The sequence below is a fragment of the Pteronotus mesoamericanus genome, unplaced genomic scaffold (genome assembly GCF_021234165.1).
Source record: "Pteronotus mesoamericanus isolate MK-2021 breed Mesoamerican mustached bat unplaced genomic scaffold, CSHL_Meso_final contig_24, whole genome shotgun sequence".
Classification (NCBI taxonomy): domain Eukaryota; kingdom Metazoa; phylum Chordata; class Mammalia; order Chiroptera; family Mormoopidae; genus Pteronotus; species Pteronotus mesoamericanus.
This window is the reverse complement of record NW_026555100.1, coordinates 1,584,023-1,604,035: the sequence shown is the minus strand read 5'-3', so window position 1 is coordinate 1,604,035 and position 20,013 is coordinate 1,584,023. Positions and strand designations below refer to the sequence as shown.

At 46.9% G+C, this 20,013-nt stretch overlaps 1 protein-coding gene and 1 pseudogene across 1 annotated transcript in view; one reads left to right on the top strand and one right to left on the bottom strand.

Moving 5' to 3' along the window:
- Window positions 1-1,055: 1,055 nt before the first annotated feature.
- Window positions 1,056-2,250, top strand: LOC129069763 (delta(3,5)-Delta(2,4)-dienoyl-CoA isomerase, mitochondrial-like; annotated as a pseudogene).
- A 10,185-nt stretch (window positions 2,251-12,435) lies between these two features.
- The window catches only part of POLR3A (RNA polymerase III subunit A), a 51,980-nt gene continuing 44,402 nt past the window's right edge, over window positions 12,436-20,013 (bottom strand). The window contains exons 27-31 of the mRNA XM_054572495.1: window positions 19,147-19,311; window positions 18,450-18,614; window positions 18,073-18,204; window positions 15,898-16,030; window positions 12,436-13,897 (exon numbers count right to left, since the gene is read on the bottom strand). Of these exons, the coding sequence (XP_054428470.1) occupies window positions 13,749-13,897; window positions 15,898-16,030; window positions 18,073-18,204; window positions 18,450-18,614; window positions 19,147-19,311 (744 nt within the window). The 3' untranslated portion in view covers window positions 12,436-13,748. The remainder of the gene's footprint in view (window positions 13,898-15,897; window positions 16,031-18,072; window positions 18,205-18,449; window positions 18,615-19,146; window positions 19,312-20,013) is intronic.

Sequence of the window (20,013 nt, the reverse complement as noted above, 5' to 3'; positions counted from 1 at the left end):
GGCCCCCTTGGAGAGAGCGAAGCTGTGAGAGGAGGCCAGTCAGGGGGCAAGCCCCAGAGCAGCCACTCGGTGCTGGGGTGATCTTGGGTTAGTGCGTTCCCTCTCACTCTCTTTTTGAAACAGCTTTTTTGGGATGTCATTCGCATACCATACAGTTTATCTATTTAAAGGATGCGATTCAGTGGCTTTTTAGAATATTCAGAATGCATCTATCACCAAAATCAACTTTAGAACATTTTTGTCATCCCAGAAAAGAAACCTCATACCCAATCTTCCCATACCCCAGCCATAGGTGACCATTCATCTACTTTCTGTCTTTATAGATTTACCTAGTCTGGACATTTCATGTAAATAGAATTACTTTATATATGGCCCTTTGTGAGTGGCTTCTTTCACTTAGCATAATGTGGTGTTTTTTTTCTTTTTTGAGGGTTAGGGGAAGGGAGGGGAAAAGAGAGGGAGAGAAACATCGATGTGAGAGACAAACGTGGATTGGCTTGCTCCTCATACACACCCCAACCAAGGACTGAACCTGCAGCCTAGGCATGTGCACTGACCTCGAATCAAACCAGCGATCTTTTGCTTGTGGGATGATGCCCAATCAAATTAGCCCCATTGGCCAAGGCATAGCAGAATGTTTTTGAGGATCATCCACATTGTATCATGTGTCTAGTACTTCATTCCTTCTTATGGCTTAATAATATTCCATTGTGTAGATGTACCATATTTTGTTTATCCATCTGTCCATTGATGGACATTTTGATTGTTTATGACTTACTATTATGGATAATGCTGCTCTAAACATTCATGTACAAGTTTTTGTGTTAACAGATGTTTTGAATTCTTTGGGGGATATGCCTAGGCATGGAATTACTGGGTCGTGTGGTAAATACCTTCAACCTTTTGACAACAGCCAGATTGTTTTCCAAAGTGGCTTGTCATGAATTGAATGTTTGTGTTCTCCCAGCCCAATTCATATGTTGAAGCCCTAACCGCTCCCCCCATGTGATGGTATTAAGAGGTAGGGCCTTTGAGACTCCAGCAATTCAGTAGCAATGGCGGTGGCAATGGCGGCTTCTCGCAGACTCCGTGACCTCCTATGTGGCGACTGACAGCCCCCACCCATCGGGGTCTCAACCTTACCCTTCACCCCACGGGCTCCTCTGCACAAGATGAGGCCTCCAGAGCAGCCCCCAGTGAAACCCGACACTACAACTACGAGTCCCTTCAGGTGACAGCTGCCCAGAGACACATTCTGCACGTACAGCTAAACCGGCCAGAGAAGAGGAATGCCATGAACAAGGTTTTCTGGAGCGAGATGGTGGAGTGCTTCAACAAGATAGCGCAAGACACTGACTCTCGGGCTGTGGTGATCTCTGGTGCAGGAAAAATGTTCACTGCAGGTATTGAGCTCATGGATGTGGCCTCAGACCTCCTTCAGCCTCAAGGAGATGATGTGGCCCTCATAAGCTGATACCTCCGTAGCCTCATCACCAGATACCAAGAGACCATCAACGTCATCGAGAAGTGCCCTAAACCTGTGATTGCTGCCATCCACGGGGGCTGCATTGGTGGAGGTGTGGACCTCATCACCGCCTGTGACATCCGGTACTGTGCCCAGGATGCTTTCTTTCAGGTGAAGGAGGTAGATGTGAGTTTGGCAGCTGATATGGGAACGCTGCAGCATCTGCCCAGAGTCATTGGGAACCAGAGCCTGGTCAATGAGCTGGCCTTCACCACCCGCAAGATGATGGCTGACGAGGCCCTAGGCAGTGGGCTGGTCAGCCGAGTATTCCCAGACAAGGAGGCCATGCTCAACGTGGCCTTCGCCTGGCAGCTGAGATTTCCACCAAGAGCCCTGTGGCAGTTTAGGGCACAAAAGTCAACCTGCTCTACTCCCATGACCATTTGGTGGCCGAGGGCCTCAACTATATGGCATCCTGGAACATGAGCATGCTTCAAACCCAGGACATTGTTCAGTCTGTTCAGGCAGCGGTGGAGAAGAAGGAACTGAAGAGCATCACTTTCTCCAAGCTCTGAGAGGCCCCACGTCTGAGGCCCTGGCCCAGGATCTGGCCTTGTTCCCCCTCGTGCCTATGTTCCCTCATGTACAGAGAGGGAGGATTAGTGAAGATGTTCTCCTTGCTGCCTTCTCATCCAGTTTATTAACCTTATCACCCTGATTTCTTCATCTAGGGCTATATCCTTACCCCATGAACAATAAAACAAAGTCAAGAGAAAAAAAAAAAAGAGGTAGGGCCTTTGATAAGTAATTAGATTTATATCAGAACATGTGGGTGGAGTGTGCCCGTGATGGGATCAGTTCCCTTATAAGAAGGGAAAAAGATGCCAGAACTTCCTCTCTCCAGCCTATAAAGATATAGTAAGAAGGCAGCCAGCCATCTGCAGGCCAGGAGGAGGGCCCTCTGCAAAGAACTAAATCTGCCAGCACCTTGATCTTGGACTTCCTGGCGTCCAAAACTGTGAGGAAAAAATGTCTGTTATTTAAGCCACCCAATCTATGGAATTTTGTCTTAGCTATGACATGACTGCTCCCTTTTGCATCCCCATCAGCAGTGTATGAAGGTTCCCGTTTCTCAGCATCTTCTCAAACTCTTGTCATGGCTCAACTTTTTGATTTTAGCCATCCTAATGCATGTGCAAAGGGACCTCATGGTTTTGGTTTGCATTTCCCTGGTGGCTCACCTTCCCCCTCTTAGGCCACATCCTCCTCCTCTGCTAATACAGAATCTAGAGGTTCTTTAAGGGTCCCTATAAGTGTTGCCTTTAGAACCCTGAAGACCCCCTCCTGTGGATGGGGATTAGGGAGTGTGTGAGGGAGAGGAAAGGAGGAGGAGGAGTTGGATACCAGCCCTCAGAAATCCTTCTGAAGAGCCTCAGTCACAGGCTCTCAGAGCTAGTGGGACGTTTGCATTCAGCCAGTCCTAATGGCCCAACTACTTTACCGGTGAGGCAGTTGAGGTTCAGAGGGGAGACAGCTACCTAAAGGCGCCCCGCCTATGACAGTGGGCCACTTTCTGAAGTGCAGCTCCCCCACCTGTGTGATGGGGATATTATCTACCTACCTTATGGGGTTGTTGTGAGGATATAAACAACACAGTAAGTACTGTGTAAATAACTTATTTAATTTTAATTTTGGAATAATTACTATTTACATACCTATAATAAAAGAAATTCATACAGTATACAAAGAAGCATGCAATGAAAAATAAGTTCCTCCTCCCCCTTCTTGGGGGCCACCACTATTACTAGTTTCCTGTCTAGTTTCCCTTCAGATATATTCTGTGCACACAATAGAAGTTATTTATCACGTTGGACCTTACAGTTGGTGGAGATCATTAAACTTGCCTGCCTTTCTAAGCTGGTCTTCCCCACTCTGCCCCTTTACCTACCTCCTCCCACCAGTACACAGAACCATGGGGCTCCCTTATTTGTCCAGCTCCCCCTTCCTAAGTCCCCTCCACCTGGTAATGATTTCCTAGAGAGTCTCCCAGGGGTCTCCATGGGGACGTTTCCTGCTCCAATCTCCATGGTAACTCTTTGGGTTGCCATGGTGACACTTAAGTGATTATTTGGAGACCCTTAAATAAATCACCCATGGTGGTATATGCTAGAAGCATTTGGCTCTGACTCTTATGTTCAGGGCCAGGGTTGGGGCCCAGGCCCCAGGCAGAAATGGGAGGAGGAGGGGAGGCGGTTGTCAGGGCCTGTTGCCCTTGGTTCTAGTGCTGAGAGGGACCCTCTCTGGGCAAAGGCGGAATTGAACCTTTTGGGAAGTGGTGCCAGGACAAGCAGTCAGGCTTGTGCAGTCTTTGAATAGATCCTGCAGCAAGGAGGACACCCTTAATAGGACTGCGGGCTCAGGACGAAGGTCAACAACGAGGAAGTTGCAAAGTGACTGAGCAGGTATTCAAACCAGGATTGCTGGGCTCCAAGGCCCTCACTGCTGGATGCCAAAAGCTGAGAGGAAATTTAAGATTTAATCCACTCCTTCATTTCTATATCTATAGATATAGATGTCTATATCTATCTAGATATCTATCTATATCTATATTTGTATCTATCTATGTATATACATACTTATAGAAAGATAGATATTTATCCTCACCCAAGGACATTTTTTCATTGCTTTAGAGAGAGAAGAAAGGAAAGAGAAAAGGAGAGAGTGGAACATCAATGTGAGAGAGAAGCATTGATTAGTTGCTGCCTATATAAGCCCGGACCAGGGGTTGAACCTGCAACCCAGGTATGTGCCTTGACTGGGAATCAAACTTGTAACCAAAATGTTACGGGATGTTGTTCCAACCAACTGAGCCACACTGGCCAGGGCTCCACCAACATTTTTAAAGCACTACTACATGTCAGGTATTGAACTGAGCAATGAGGATACAGCAGTGAATGAAACAAAAATACGGTCCTCATGGAGCTTACATTCTTCTGGGGGAGATACAATTAGCACAATAAACAATAAAATGCATAGGCCGGATGGTGGTTTCAGTGTTAAGAAAGGAGCAAGGGACTGCCAGGATGAGCTGCAGCACACGCTGTCAGAGGGGCTCCCTGGAAGGGAGGCAGGGGAGGTGTGAGGGAGAGGACTCCGTCTGCAGCACCCTGCTCCTTCATGAGTTCTGGCAACGGCCAGGCAATTTTCAGGCTTCCAGCTTCTTGGACTCCTCACAAGACACATTGAAGTAGACAGGCACGGCTGAATTTAATCTCTCTTTTACAGACTGGGAAACTGAGAGCAGAGGAAGGGAGGCAGCATGCTGGTGGCAATGCGGCTAATGGCAGAACTTGAGAATAACGACCAGACTTGCATCTTGAATATCTTAGTCCAGGACCATTTCTGCCAGACCAATGGACTTATCACCAAGTCTGAAAATTCATATCTACCCCAAGCATTGTTATAGAAGGCTGAATAAATCACTTGTGTTGTATAACTGGAAGACTGGTGTGGTGTGTGTGTGTGTGTGTGCGCGCGCGCGCTGGGGAGGAGTCTGGTTTATTTTATTCCTAATGTCAACTTCAAATGGTTATGATATGCTGCCCTGACTTGTACGTGATGAATTGGTCATGCTCAGTCTTTGGTGTTGGAACAGACCAAAGCGCATGATTCGTCTAACCCTTGGCTTCCCTGGGAGACGATACCTCCCCCAGGAAAGGGAGAAGGTTGGAAACATGGTCGAAGGCACACAATGGACTCAGCGTGGACTCTGGCCAAAGCTTCCTAACAGGGCGGTGAGACTCAGATCTTTCTACACTAGGTTCGCTCTGCCTTTTCTGAGAGTGGATCACCTACCTTCAAATAGGCCTTGGGTTTGGGGCCAGGTTAGCAGGCAACAAAAAATGATTTCTGGACAGTTTAAGCCCAAGAGGTGTACACTGGAAAGGTCCTCGGACAGTGAGTGGATGAGCTGAGCATCCAGCTTCAGGGAGCGCAGGAGGCCATGATACTCGGGGGCCTGGGCTCAGCTCAGATACCAGTTTAGTTTCTGGAGGGGATGTGATTGGTCTCCTGCTGGTGGCTCTTGGCCCTTGGAGGGTCCACAGGAGCTTCCTGCGCACTAACCCCTCTGCCTTGAGCACACCCTTCCCCTTGCCCTTCTCTTCCTTCAGGTATCAGCTTCAACGTCACCTCCTCACACAGGCCTTCTCAGACCATCCAATCGAAGTAGGTCTCCGCATTTCTTCTCTTTCACTGTAGCTGTTTCTTCTTTAGCTCTGAGTAGTCTGTAACTACATATTTGTTTGCTTTCTCTTGCACTATCCTGTGCTTTCCAATCTGAATACAATACAACTAGTCACATGTGGCTATAGAGTACTTGAAACTTGAGATGTGCTGTTAAATGTACCATATACTCTGGATTTTGAACACTTAATATGTAGAGTGTAAAATAGCTCATTCATAATTTTTATATTATACGTTGAAATATTTTGGATATGTTGAGTTAAATAAAACATGTTCAAATTAAGTTCACCAGTTTTGTTGTTTTTTTTTTCTTGGTCCTCAACCGAGGGCATCTTTTTTCATTACTTGTAGAAACAGAGGAAGGCGGGGAGAGGGAGAGAGAGAGAGAGACATCGATGTGAGAGAGAAGCATTGATTGGCTGCTTTCTCACACATGCCCTGATGGGGAATCGAACCCACACGCATTGGTCTATGGGACGATGCTCCATCCAACCGAGCCACACTGGCCAGGGCTCACCAGTTCATTTTTAATGAGGGTACTAGAAAATGTAAAATTACACATGTGGCTTGTATTGTATTTGTTGGACAGTGCTGTGACTAGATTAATTCTGTAAAGAAAGAGTCATAGAAACTGTTAATCACTCTATACCTGGCACCTAGTATGGGGCCAGGACAGAGTAGGTGAGCAATAAATAGTGTAATTTATTGAATAAACTTGACAGTTACATTTTTCATCAGCCCAAATATATTCATGATAGTCTTCTAAGGGAATGTGACCTAATTTAAAAGCAGTTTACTGAAAACCCAACTCAGGCATAAAATTTGGAAGAAACAGAAACAAAGAGAGAGCGAAGGTGTCAAGGTCTCAGTCTCTTTCTTCTGAAGAGGAAGATTTCTTGGTCCTGCCCACCCCAGCAACATTCTGGTTCCAAGAGGTGTAGGAAGATATTCTGAGCTTTTTAAAAAAAAAAAAATTAAAAAATCCTGATACACCAGAGGCTGAGACACAATTGTTTCCCACTGCCTGTTCCTCTATTTTTCTTTGATAACAGAAGCCTCTACTTTTAGCTAAGCACATGGCTGCCTAGAACCCAAATGACATTAAAAAAAAATTTTTTTTAAAGATTTTATTTATTTATTTTTAGAGGGGAAGGGAGAGAGAAAGAAAGGGAGAGAAACATCAATGTGTGGTTGTTTCTCAAGCGCCCCCTACTAGGGACCTGGCCTGCAACCCAGGCATCTGTCCTGACCAGAAATCGAACCAGTGACTCTTTGGTACACAGGCTGCTGCTCAATCCACTGAGCCACACCAGCCAGGGATCAAATGACATTTTTCAGCCTCCCTTGGAGTTTGTGGTTAGTTCTGGCTGAGAGGATGTAAATAAGAATGTCAAGTAACTTTTGGGTAAGTTTTCAAAAGTTATGGCTTTCTTTCCCTCCTTCTTTTGGCTGGAGTGCCTGGGGCTCCATCAGCGTCCTTGGACCATGAGGAATGAGGACTGGGCCACACCTTTGGGATGGTGCCAAGGTGAGGCTGAGAGGGACCTGGTCCCTGACAGCTTTGTAAAACTGCCATATCATCCCCGAATGCTCCCTATTGGCTTTATGTCAGAAAGAAAATCTTAGGTATTTAAGACTGTGTTATGATTTTTTTGTCACCTTATTCTGATAACAATATTGTTCCCCCTGAATAACTGGTGTCTACTTGCTTTATATTTCTATAACTGGAAGGTACCACTCAACTACTTTCAGAACAGAACACTGAAGTACTTGCCAGAACAAAGCCAGTTCCGAGGTGACTTGATGGCTTTTTTTTTTTTTTTTAGATTTTAACTATTTATTTTTAGAGGGAGGGGAATGGAGAGAGAAAGAGAGGGAAAGAAACATCAATGTGTGAGAGAAACATCAATTGGCTGCCTCTTGCATGCTCCAACTGGGAGCCTGGCCTGCAACCCAGGCATGTGCCCTGATTGGGAATCAAACTGGTGACCTTTCAGTTCACAAGCCGGCACTCAACCCACTGAGCAACACCAGCCAGGGCCATGACTTGATTTCTTTATCATCATATGTGGATTTTAAAAAAAATGGTGCTCTGGCCTGTGTGGTTCAGTTGGTGTAGCATTGTCCCATAACTGAAAGGTTGTGGGTTCGATTCCAGGTCAGGGCCCATGCCGAGGTTGCAGGTCCAATCTCTGGTTGGGGCATGTATGGGAAGCAATGCGAGAATCGATGTTTCACTCTCACGTTGATGTTTCTCTCTCTCTTCCTCTCTAAAATCAATAAACATATTTTTAAAAAATTAAAAAAATGGCATTACCCTCACAAGATACAGAATTAAAGGTAAAATAGAACACAGAGTAAAAAAAAAGTTACCTCCACCCCTATACTTTAGTTATCTGGTTTCTGTCCCCAGAGGCAACCATTATTAGCAATTTCTTAATATATTCTTTGCTGATGACTTTTAAATGGGAACCTTTCCTTGTTTTAAAATATATTTTATTTTTTTATTTTAGAGAGAGGGGAAAGAAGGGACAAAGAGAGGAAGAGAAACATTGATGTGAGTGGTAAACATCAACTGGTTGCCTTCCAAACTTTCAACCCAGGTATGTACCTCCACCAGGAATTGAACTGGTGACCTTCCGGTTTGTAGGACAATGCCTAACCAATTGACCCACCAGAGCAGCAACCTTTCCTTTAAAGAGGGAGAGAAAAAAAGTTCCACATCATGGGACAGCCTACTATGTAATAAACCTACATAAATAAATATACCAATTTTGTAACTCTCAATAGTTACAAAAAAATCTGAGTCATTTTGGTCTTACTGTCAATAATTCTTAATTTGAGATCACATTTACTTTATGGCTCAGATTTAAATGTTCAAGCCCTTAGTTACATGACTGCGAAATGTCAGCCCACTTCCCTAGCTTTCTTCCTATGGGGTATGAAACATGGACTCAATCTACTGACTGAGCAGAAGCGGAACAGGAGTTAGGTCTAGGCTGACCACAAAGGACAGCTCCATCTGTGTGAATTAAAAAGGATTAGAGGATTGGGTTTTAGTTGTGAATTATCAGACCATGTTTTTCAGTAAAAAATCATGATAGTCATGTAATTGCAAACATACTTAGAGTGGCTACTCTGTGCCAGGCACTAAGACCTTAAAGCACAATCATATTGAAACTTCACTATGACCCTGAGTGAGGTCCCGCTAAAAAGCATTCTTATCTTATAAATGAGTGAGGCAAAGCTAGGTTAAGTTCAAGATCACCAGATAGAAAGTGGATTGGGATTTAAGTTCCAATAGTTCGATCATAGAACCTTCATAAAACCCAGGAATTAAAAAAAATTACTTTATTCATTAATTTGAGGGGTAGGGAGAGAGATTTGTTGTTGCAGTCATTGACACATTCATTGGTTGATTCTTGCACGTGCCCTGAGGGGATGGAACCTGCAACCTTGGTGTATTGGGAGGATACTCTAATCAGCGGGGCTACCCTGCCAGGGCAGAACCCAGGTTTTAACCACAAGATGACTGCATGCAGAGGAATAAGTCCCATATATGCAGGACCTTCCCTAAGGGCCCAGCACACTGATGGGTACAGAGCAGATTAACAAATATTCATGGGTTTGAATATCCACCTGGCAACGCTGCAATATGTCGGGGTTGGGGAAGAGGATGGGAGCATGTTTTCCCAGTGACTGCAGGCTGTCCCCTGCTCAGGACCCACCATCTAGCGCACAGGCCCAAAGGGAGGATGCCAAACTGGGGACCTGAAATTTGGAACCTGGTGGGCAGGGGGAGGCTTTGGCTAAGAGGGACCTTTCTCTTTGCCCTGGTGAGGCCTGACGTGCTGAGCCTGCCTGCAGGAACAGGCCCTAGATTGTGCTGGACATTTTTTACCAAGTTTCATGCAGAATCTTTTTTCTTCACCCCCTCTTGCTGAATTATTTTAAAATGTTAGTATCTAATTTACCTGTTATATTTCGGTACTTCTAATACCTAGAACAGCGCCATGGGCATAATAGGCCACTTTAAAAAATACCATTTTAGCCATTTTTTAAAAGATTTTATTTATTTATTTATAGAGAGCGGGGAAGGGAGGGAGGAAGAGGGAGAGAGAAACATCAGCGTTCAACAGAAACATTGTTCGGTTGCCTCTCGCACACCCCCAACTCGGTGCTGGCCCACAACCCAGGCCCGAGTCATGACTGGAATTGAAACTGAAATGTTTCGGTTTTTGGGATGACACTCGACCCACTGAGCCACACCAGTCAGGGCAGGAGGACTTTATTTGTTGAATGAACATTTAAACTAGACACCTGATCCTGCCCAGGTGGCACCTCTAGTACCCAGACTTAGGGGACATTGCCATGTCTCCCACTGGGTTTGAATGAGCTACATCAGAGTGGTGAGGTCAGGCATTTAATGTTGACCTCCAGCACCTGAGAGTGGATTTGCTGCAGGGAACATTATTTTATGAGTCAGAACCCACATGGATCCCAATCATCCTGTTTCACAACCTACGGCAGAGGTTTTCAACCTTTTTCATCTCATGGCACACACAAACTAATTACTAAAATTCTGTGTCACACCAAAAAATATATTTTTGGCCCATCCGACCCAAAAAAATAGGTGTAATTTTGATTCATTCACACCAGATGGCTGTTGCTGTGTTGGACAATCTAAGGGAAAAGAAGTCAGTAGCCTGACTAAATAGGAATTAAGTTTTAAAAATTCTTGCAGCACACATGTTGAAAATCGCTGGCCTACAAGGATGAATTACTGCAGTGTTATGTATAGCAGGTTTTCCCTCTTTCGAATTTTGGTAGAAATACAGAACTTTGCCAAGAGAGCAAAAATTTAAGAAAAGTCATTATACAGTGTCAGGTTCCATCAGACAAGAATCAATGTGAATACACATGGATGAACTCTTAAATAGAAACACACCATAATTTAACTGACAAACACTGAGACTACTGAATGTTTCTCCTACTTTGAAAGTGCTGAACAAAGCAGGGGGTTGTAACTGAGTCAATAGCCATTTTAATCCCTTTGTACAAAAGATACAAAAAGGGAAAGGGACTAGACAGATTACTTGTTAGAAATATGTATCTGTTAATGGATGAGATGGAATTTAAATGTTTTTCTCTTTTCTTCCAAACGGGCCCAGAGTACAATACTAACCTATCGAGCTCACTCCTGAGGCTATACTGCTATCTGGCCTTCAAGCTGTGTGCTTGCTATAGCGCCAAATGCCAAAGTCAGAGAAAATGATCACATTAGGGAAAAGTTTACTACCCACCCATGGCGCACACCGTGCAGAGTCAACGCTGCTGATCCAGTGGCCCCAGCGGGGCTGGCAGTACCCCGTCACTTCTCACTGTGTGGTGAGTGCCCTCGCATAACCCTTCTGTTCTGATACATATGCTGATCGAAACCCAAGCCCTCATCTGCACCCATCGCAATCCCATCTCACACGAACTCATCAGCACCCAGAGGGCACTCACTCAGGCAGGACAGGGCTCCTGGTGATGCGTCTTTACTACTCACAGAAGCACACGACTGGCACAATCTTCCTTCCCTACCTCAAGTATGTGTCGCCCAGGGGAAAGTGGGCTCTGTGTTCCCTCCTGCTATCCGAGTCCACCCTCCCTGGCCCTAGCACACATTCCCAGCAGTCCTGGATCCAATCAGGCCTGAGGCTTCCTTCCCAGGCAAAGCAAGCAGCTTTGCAGCTTTGGGGTTCCTGGCAGGTTGTGAGCAGCACGGCTGGTGGTGAGGCCCCCAGTGGCAACGCTGGGTGTGTTCACAGACCTATTCCTTTATCCTGAACCAGGCTAGCTCAGTTCCAAGATCCAGGGGGTGCTGAACATGAAGAAAAATGGCGGCTTTTTCACATCACTCACACCCTATGGAAAGTTCATAGGTGAGTCTCTGGGGTGTAGGGGGACCACAGGGCCAAGCTACAAATTCTATCTGAATTCTAAATCTGAGTCTTGGCCAAAAATAGCTCAGGTCAAGAATTCCTAGTTCAGAACCACATCAGTATGGGGGAGAGAAAAGCACCCATTCTAACACAGACCCAAGGACCAGTGGTTGTACTAAGTACCTCAGGAGCATTAATTCAGTACATGGGAAAAGCAAGTCTATAAAATACCACTTAAATTCTTTGAGCCTCCCCTACTTTTTCTTTCACTACATCCATCTCTTTAATCATTCAAACCATCTTCCCACTCAACAATGAACTCCCACCTCTTTGGTTTGGGCTTTTTTCAGTGGCTTTACAGAATGAGTTAAATTGGCTGAGTTGTTTTATAAGTAGACTTTAAGTGTATGAAGCCAGAGTTAGTGTCAAAACCTTATTTATTTATTTATTTATTTTTGCGCTATCACCTCCCTCCCAACAGAGCTGCCTTGATCTTGCAAGGCCCCACTGAGGAGGAACAAGAGTCAGGACAGTGGGGCCAGGTTTCACAGCGCGTTCCCCAGAGGGGGAGGGGCTGCAGCCATCACCATTTCCCCCCCATGGCCCTGGGCCAGTCCTAAGGGGCACGCATGTTCAACACAGAGAAAGCAGTCTCCAGGAGCGAGCCCTTTCTGCTCTCTAGCACATAGTTTCTTTCCTATGTTGCAGAAATCCCCCTCGGGGGCCTTGAAGAACCCACCAGCAAGGGCACACTCACTGGCAGAAGCTTGAGCAGACTAAAATGCAGGTCTCTTTTTCTTTTTTCAAAATACTTTATTTATTTTCAGAGAGGGGAGGAGAGGAAGAGAGAAAACATGACCAGTTGCCTCTTGCTCGCCCCCAAGGGGGTACCTGGCCCGCAACCCAGGCATGTACCTTGATGGAGAATCAAACTGGTGACCTTTTGGTTTGCAGGATGATGCCCATCCCACTGAGCCACACCAGGCAGGGATAAATGCAGGTCTTTCTGGGATACTCTGTTGATTCTCTCCTCACTGTTGGACACATGCTTTCTATTGTCACCATAGCTTTCCTTTGAGGAGACTGCTGTTGCCAAGTGGGGCAAGTCCCCAGCTCCAGCTTATGCACACCTGTGTGGGCCTCCTCCATTCCTGTCTGGGTGACCCTTTCACCTCTTATAGCTGGCACCTGCTGCCACTTCCCCCTGGGGCACTTTTTAGGCCACCGGTGTGCACCTGCCTGGTACGCACACTGGCAGTTACTTCAGGAGGAGTGTGGACAGCACCCAGGTAGCGCGGGCAGCCTGGACCGGCCTCATCATCTCCATGTATCCTGATGGCCCCCACCTCAGCAGGGCCCAAAGGCCATGAAGAAGGGGCTTGACTCTGTCACAAGGTAGTGACAGGGCAGTGCCACAACCTGTGGGATTGGAGGTAGACGAAAACAACAGGGTGGCCAGGACACCTGTGAAAGGCATTTCAGAGCAGCTTGGGCCTCATGACAGTCTCGGCTCAATTACAAATCCTAGACTGTCTCATTTGCTTAACCAGTTTTTCCAGTGACACTTCAATGTTGGCTTTCTTGGTTTCAAAAGTAAAACCAAATAACAAAAATCCCAACATTTTCAAACTGAATAAATAATGGCAACAACATACACATGGGTACATAGCACTGAGATTCCACCATGACTGAGGAACAGGAAAGCTGGGACCGTGCCCTGGCCCTGGGGCTCAGCGCCCTCGCCCCTGGGCAGGTGTGAGAGCCCTGGGCGCCGAAGGGTACACGAGTGAGGTGGGAACGAATGAGGATGCCTGGTGGGGCCTCATGGTAAATCAGAGAGATGGGTGGGTGGGAGGCGTGGAGCCATTCATAGATTAGGTTTCAAATGAAAGACAGACAACTCAGAAAACGCCTGGCCCTGACCAGGCGGTGCGGTCAGTTAGCGGGTGAGCTGCTTCCAGGGGTGCAGGGGGCCTTCTCCGGCTGCTGACACGGTGTGGGAACCAGGGCCTCTGTCCCAGGGAGCACAGAGCCGAGGCAGCTGTTGGTCTGGAGCCCCCTCCTCGATAGGACAAGGAGCCAAGGTCAAGCATGATCCCCTCTTCCCTGGACTATGTGACCAGGGGGATGTGGAATTCGTTTGTGTCGAAGATCAGGGGCCTTCTGGGAGGGCTCGGGTCCTTGTCAGCCTTGTGGAGCAGCTTGAAGAGCCCGGTTCCAATGTTCATGGGGATCCCCATGATGATGCATTCAGACACCCCTGAAACCAACCAGAAAGAAGATGAGAGCTTCTCAACACAAGGGTGGGTTGTTGAGACAGAAAGACTACTGCTGAGGAGCCAGAAACTGGGATTTGAGTCCCAGCTCCACTGCACATCAACTGGTTGAACTAGGGCTGGTCATTGTACTCATCTGTGACAGGGAGATGGCTGTGAAGCACAGGCCGGACACTGTGCTTCTAGATGGTGGAGAGAGTTCTTATACTTGGGGGAAGGGCAGTGCCCTCTCACGGCCCGGCTGCTGGCCAGAGATTGACGGCTCAGCAGCCCTCTCCATCTGAGCCAAAGACTCTGTAGCACCAAACTTAGCCAGCAAGGCTAGTTAATGATGCTCAGGGAATCCCAAGTTTGCCACCCAGTGTTTCCTATCTTAGGGCCTAGAAGAAAAGCAAACAGGATGATATGATCAGGCGACAATCCCCTCGGAAAGAGCAACAGCAAGGTGTTCCCTGTACTCAGGGGTCAGGGCCAGGCCAGGCTTAATGGCACCCTGGGCCTTGGGAGATCCAGAGCTCTAACAGGAAACACTTAGAAGGCAGGCAGGCCTCCCTGTAGAGAGACAGAAATAAGGAGGTGGTGCAGATTCTTTCCAAAGCTCCATTTCAGCTTTCTAAGATTGAAATGCTTGGCTCTGCATCAGGTTTCTGGCTCTACAAGCAAGTGTGTGCCTGCTACATTCTGGGCTTTGTGCTACTGGGAAACCAGAGGCAACCAACCAAACTAAAAACCAAAATAGTGAGGACTGACACTATGTTACAATGTGTAAATGACCAGGAGGAAAGGGATGATTTCAAAGTGGGGGTGAGGTGGCTGTGCCAGGTGCCCACAAGGGTTGGAAGGGGAGAGAGGGGACAGTGGGCAGGGCCACAGGAGGGCAGCAGGGCTGCAGCACAGGCTCGGGGCTCTATGCCCTGGGGGCAAGGCTGGCGTGCTGGGTCTTAGTACCCTTATCAAGCAGACTTGCTCTTAGTTTTACCTCGGCTTTGGCCTTCTCCTGCCCCAATCTCTGTTTCCCTTTCCTTCTTTCCACCCTTTATTATCTTAAAGAATTATGCAATTTCTCTTTCCTTTCATCTGCAACTTATGCCCCTTTTGAAAGGCCTTTATCTTAGGCATATACTGATTGGGGCCCCACCAGACCATCACCTGTTTGGCAAATCCACACAAGAGTCGGTGAGATGGGAAATGGCCACTAGGACACAGAGATCTGGAGGCAGGGACAGCAGCCAGGCTTGGGCTCCTACATGGGCTGATGAGTTTGTGACTTTGGGAGGCTACTGATCCTCCAACCACCAACCCCTCATGAGCTCCCACTCGGGCCCGCAGGGTCCTGGCATGAGAAAGGCTGCAGTAAAGCGGGCTCCTGTAACGGACTCGGGGAAGAGCCAGGTGGGCAGCAGGCACCATTGTGACAGTTCACGCTTACACTCCCTCTCTCCCAGGCCCCCATCAGAGATGCACAGCGCAGTCAGGGGACAAGGCCAGGGCAGGGTGAGATTCTGCAGTCAGGCTTGATAGCAAGTTGAGTTTCTTCGTTCTTCTCACTTGTGAAAGGGTTTAATACCTCTGGGAGGTGCTGAGATATGGGCATTTAAGGTGTCTGGCACCAGGCAACCAGCTGGCTGCCCTTCCCAGGCAAAAAGGACAACAGAGACACATGGCACTGCCTCTCTCCTGCCAGCCTTGGCATGACATGGGCTGGAAAAGTTCCTACACACCCAAGGTCGATCTTTCTCTTCTTGGGCCAAAAATTGGCTGTACTGACAGAGAAGCCTTTTAATAGATGGGAGGATGCAGGATGCTCTGGTCAAGCTTTAGAAATAAAAGATTCCTTGGTTCCATTTCTATGACCTGTAACTTCATTCATAAAAAATAAAAGTTCTGCCTATTCATTTTCTTTACTTCCCAAGAAGCCCCAGCCAGGGTACAAGTGGCAAACAACCAAAGCCCCTGGTTACGCTTTTAGAAACACCAAACCTACCACACACGGAGTCCTTCTGCCCAAAGTAGGCAGCGTCAAAGAGGTGGTCGGCTGTCTTCTCAAAGGAGGCCAGCATCAGCACACTCTCCTTCATCTTGGCCAGGCCAAACCTAGTAATGCCCAGGACTTCACCCTGCATCAAGGGACAAACGTGTCAGAGTGGTACTGATGCCACTTATAAAAGCTCAAAACCAAACCACATCCATAGCATCCCCTCTACAGAGTAAGCAAAAATCAGCCAAATACAGTAGTTGTTCAGGTCACAACCTCAGGCTGGAACAGGATCCTAACAGCTAATGGCCCACCTGTGTCTCACTGAGGCTATCAATCACGGACAACATGGATCCTTATTAAGCACAGGCCATTGGAACAAAGAATGAAGGACTGAGAACTAGAGTTAAGACTCTAACTTTAGGAAAAAAGAGTACTTCTGAAGATGCTTCTTATGGCTTAAAGAGCTCAAAACTCAACTTAAAAACCTCAAAGGTGGGACAGAGTTAAGTACATTTAGGTGTTTTCACTCCAAGGACTATAGGGACATCATTAAAAAAGTGTATTTAAAAAACACATGGGAAAACACATTTGCCAAAATGATACCCTGGACAAGGGTTTGATCTCCAGAATATATAAAGAACTCACACAACTCCACACCAGGAAGATAAACAATCCAATTAAAAAATGCGCAAAGGACCTGAACAGACACTTCTCCAAGGAGGACATTCAGAAGGCCCGGAGACATAGGAAAGGATGCTCAGCATCACTAGCCATCAGAGAGATGCAAATTAAAACCACAATGAGATACCACTTCACACTTGTCAGAATGGCCATCACAAACAAATCAACAAACAAGTGCTGGTGAGGTTGTGGAGAAAAGGGAACCCTCGTACACTGTTGGTGGGAATGCAGACTGGTGCAGCCACTGTGGAAAACAGTTTGGAATTTCCTCGAAAAGCTAAAAATGGAACTGCATTTTGACCTGGCAATTCCACAGCTGGGATTATACCCTAAGAATCCCAAAACACCAATTCAAAAGAACCTATGCACCCCAATGTTCATAGCAGCACAATTTACAATATCCAAGTGCTGGAAACAGCCTAAGTGCCCATCAGCAAATGAGTGGATCAAAAAATCATGGTACATTTCCACAATGGAATACGATGCAGCAGAAAGAAAGATAGAGCTACTACCCTTCTTGACAGCATGGATGGCACTGGAGAGCGTTATGCTAAGTGAAATAAGCCAGGCAGCGAAAGGCAAATACCACATGATCTCACCTATAAGTGGAACCTACTCAACAAAACAAACAAGCAAGCAAAACAGAACCAGAGATAGGAAGCAAAGAACAAACTGACAGTGACCAGAGAGGAGGGGGAAGGAGGATAATGGGGAAAAAAGGGGAAGGGTTAAGTCAAAGAACATGTATAAAGGACCCACAGACAAAGCCAAAACAGGGAATGATTGAGGGTGGGGCAGGGGAAAGTGGTGGGGGAAAAATGGAGACAAATGTATCTGAACAATAAAAAAATAAAAAAAACTATGAAACAACATGGGAAATACAATGTTAAATAAAAGCATCAGGATAAAAACTGGCACCCACTATTTACTGAAACCACAGTAACATAATATATGCATGTAGACAGCCTTACTTAGGTGGTAGGAATGGGCCATTTCTCCCACTAGTTTCTGAACATTTTGCAGTGCAGTACAGGTTTGATTGGGAAGGGTCATGGAAACCTGTTGTCGTACAGCACTGCTAGAGGGAAGACATTTTTGGGGAAAGAAAGAAAATATAACCAACCAACCTCACCCCCCCATGCCCGAAGATCATGTTAAACTTATTCTTTTTCTGGAAATGGCTACAGGAGAAGTGTGATGGATGGGTTTAATAGGGAATAAACACCTCAGATTGCCAGGAAATCTCTGCCTTTTTGTCAATGGCTAGCTTTGCTTTAGGACAAAATTTCTAGTAAGAACAAAAAACCATGCTCTACCTCAAACCATGAGGTTGCAACTTTTGTTCTGGAATTTTACCAGAACAGCCAGCCTGACCACCATGCTTTGCTTTTTGGGGGATGGCGCCATCTTATTTTCTCTCAATGGTCACAGAACCATGTATTCTCCATGTCTTAGAAGCACAACAGCCTCCTTCTCCTGAGACTGGTCCCTCCCACACACCTTGTAGGTCATCAGGTCGGAGAGCAGCATCACGTGCCTCCTGTCGATGCTCATGCCGTGGTTGACCATTGTGTACTGGATCTCGTTGATGATAGTGGTCCGGGCAGCTTCAATGCCCAGAGTCTTCTCCACCTACAGAGAGCCAGGATCAGTGGAAGCGGCCACTTCCGGGGTGCCACCCGACTTCTCTCTAAGTACTCCTCTGCCCTGCAGGTTCACCGCAAGCACCACGCCCTTTCCCAGAAATAGATGTTTCACTGTAGACCCAGAGCAAATAGCAAAGGTCTGAGGAGTGTGCCAGGAGTCAGCTGAGGGCCTGGAGGGGGGCACCAAGGGAGACAGGACGATTGTAAGGGGACCCTGGGTGTGAGTAGTACCTCATACGTATTATTGGAGGTGGTTCGGGTGCCCTTCACACCATGGGTGGCCATGACTGCTCGCAGGTTATCACCCTCGACCAGGAGCTTATACTTCTCCTTTCCACTCTGCTCGTCGATGTGGATGACAGCTCTGGACACCTCTGGGATGCCCTGTACCACCACCTGGACTCAGAGACATGGAAAGTTTGGGACACTGCAGTGCCCATGGCCCCCAAGCAAGTAGCTTCAGAAACCACAGCGGCAGTGAGACCCAAAGGACTGAGAACTCACTAGGGGAACTCACTGGGGAACGCCAAGCCCTGGGGTTGCTCCCTGGATCATCCCCGTTTCTCAGTGGTGAGTATCAGTAACACACCAAACCTAAACGTGACTGTCCAGTGTTTCGTGGATTAGGAAGAAAAGCAGAAATTCAGGGAACCATGTCCTTTTGGACCATCAGCTTTATGAGAAAACAGAAAGAAATCTAACAGACACAGTTGGCGTGACAGTACTAAGAAGGAAAAACAACCGGCCTGATTCCTTAGGAATGTGGCAAAGAAGATAGGAAGCAATAGGGTGCCACCTTCAGTCTCAGTAGTGGCAGCATCCTTCACTGGCACCTCAATATTCTTGTTAGAGGTACATGTGGTCTCTCCCTTTGCAAATCTCCTGGCACTCAGCTGGGTAGGGCCCTGAAGGGTGACTGTTGTCTCACCTTGGGGAGATCCTCTTTCAGGAACTGCAGCACGTAGTACATGGAGCTCTTGCTGTTCTCTCGGGGAGTGACACACACCACAGCCTCACCGTGAACAGCCACGTCGCCCGGCTTCACGCGAAGCTTGGACATGCAGATGGAATACCGCACCGTCTCAGCATTCACCTGCAAGGTGGCCAGGCATGGTGCAGATGCCCAGGACATTACTGACAGGGGTTTGGAGCCTTTGTTTCCAGTGCTTCTCAGCCTATTTTCATCACTGTGCCTTTAAGAAGCCTTTCCAGGCATTTTTTTCCCTCTAATCTCTCTCCCCACCATGAAATTTTTATACCAGAGATATACTATGTATTTGTTTGTATACTGTATGAATATTTGTGCTTTATTCATAAAAAGAGCACAAAGTTTTTTTATAGCCCCCAACCCACTGAAAATGCACCCTAACATCAGTCATGGCAGCATGCATGGGATCCCGGGGAGGTCCAGGGAGGCTGGAGGTTGGTGGCCAGGACAATCTAAAAGCACTCATGAAGCCTCCCCTCTAGTGGCCTTGCCATAACTGCTACGTTCCTTAATGCTGTCCCACCCTTCTGGTAAAAGGGCCACAAGGCAGGCGGCCGGAGCCAGGCTACAGACCCCAACCTGGAGAACTGGCTACTCCATTTGGGCCATCTTTCATATGGACAACACATGAACTTGGCACTTGAGAAAATGGAATACAGGATGTACGAAGACTAGTACAGATTTTAACTACATTAGAGAAAGAGGAAAGTGCAGGAAGTTACTCAGTTTGCACCCTGAGAAAGGCTGATAATCTTGCAACTGTTACCTCTATGTAATTGCCAGTTAATAAGCAAGGTTAACCCACCC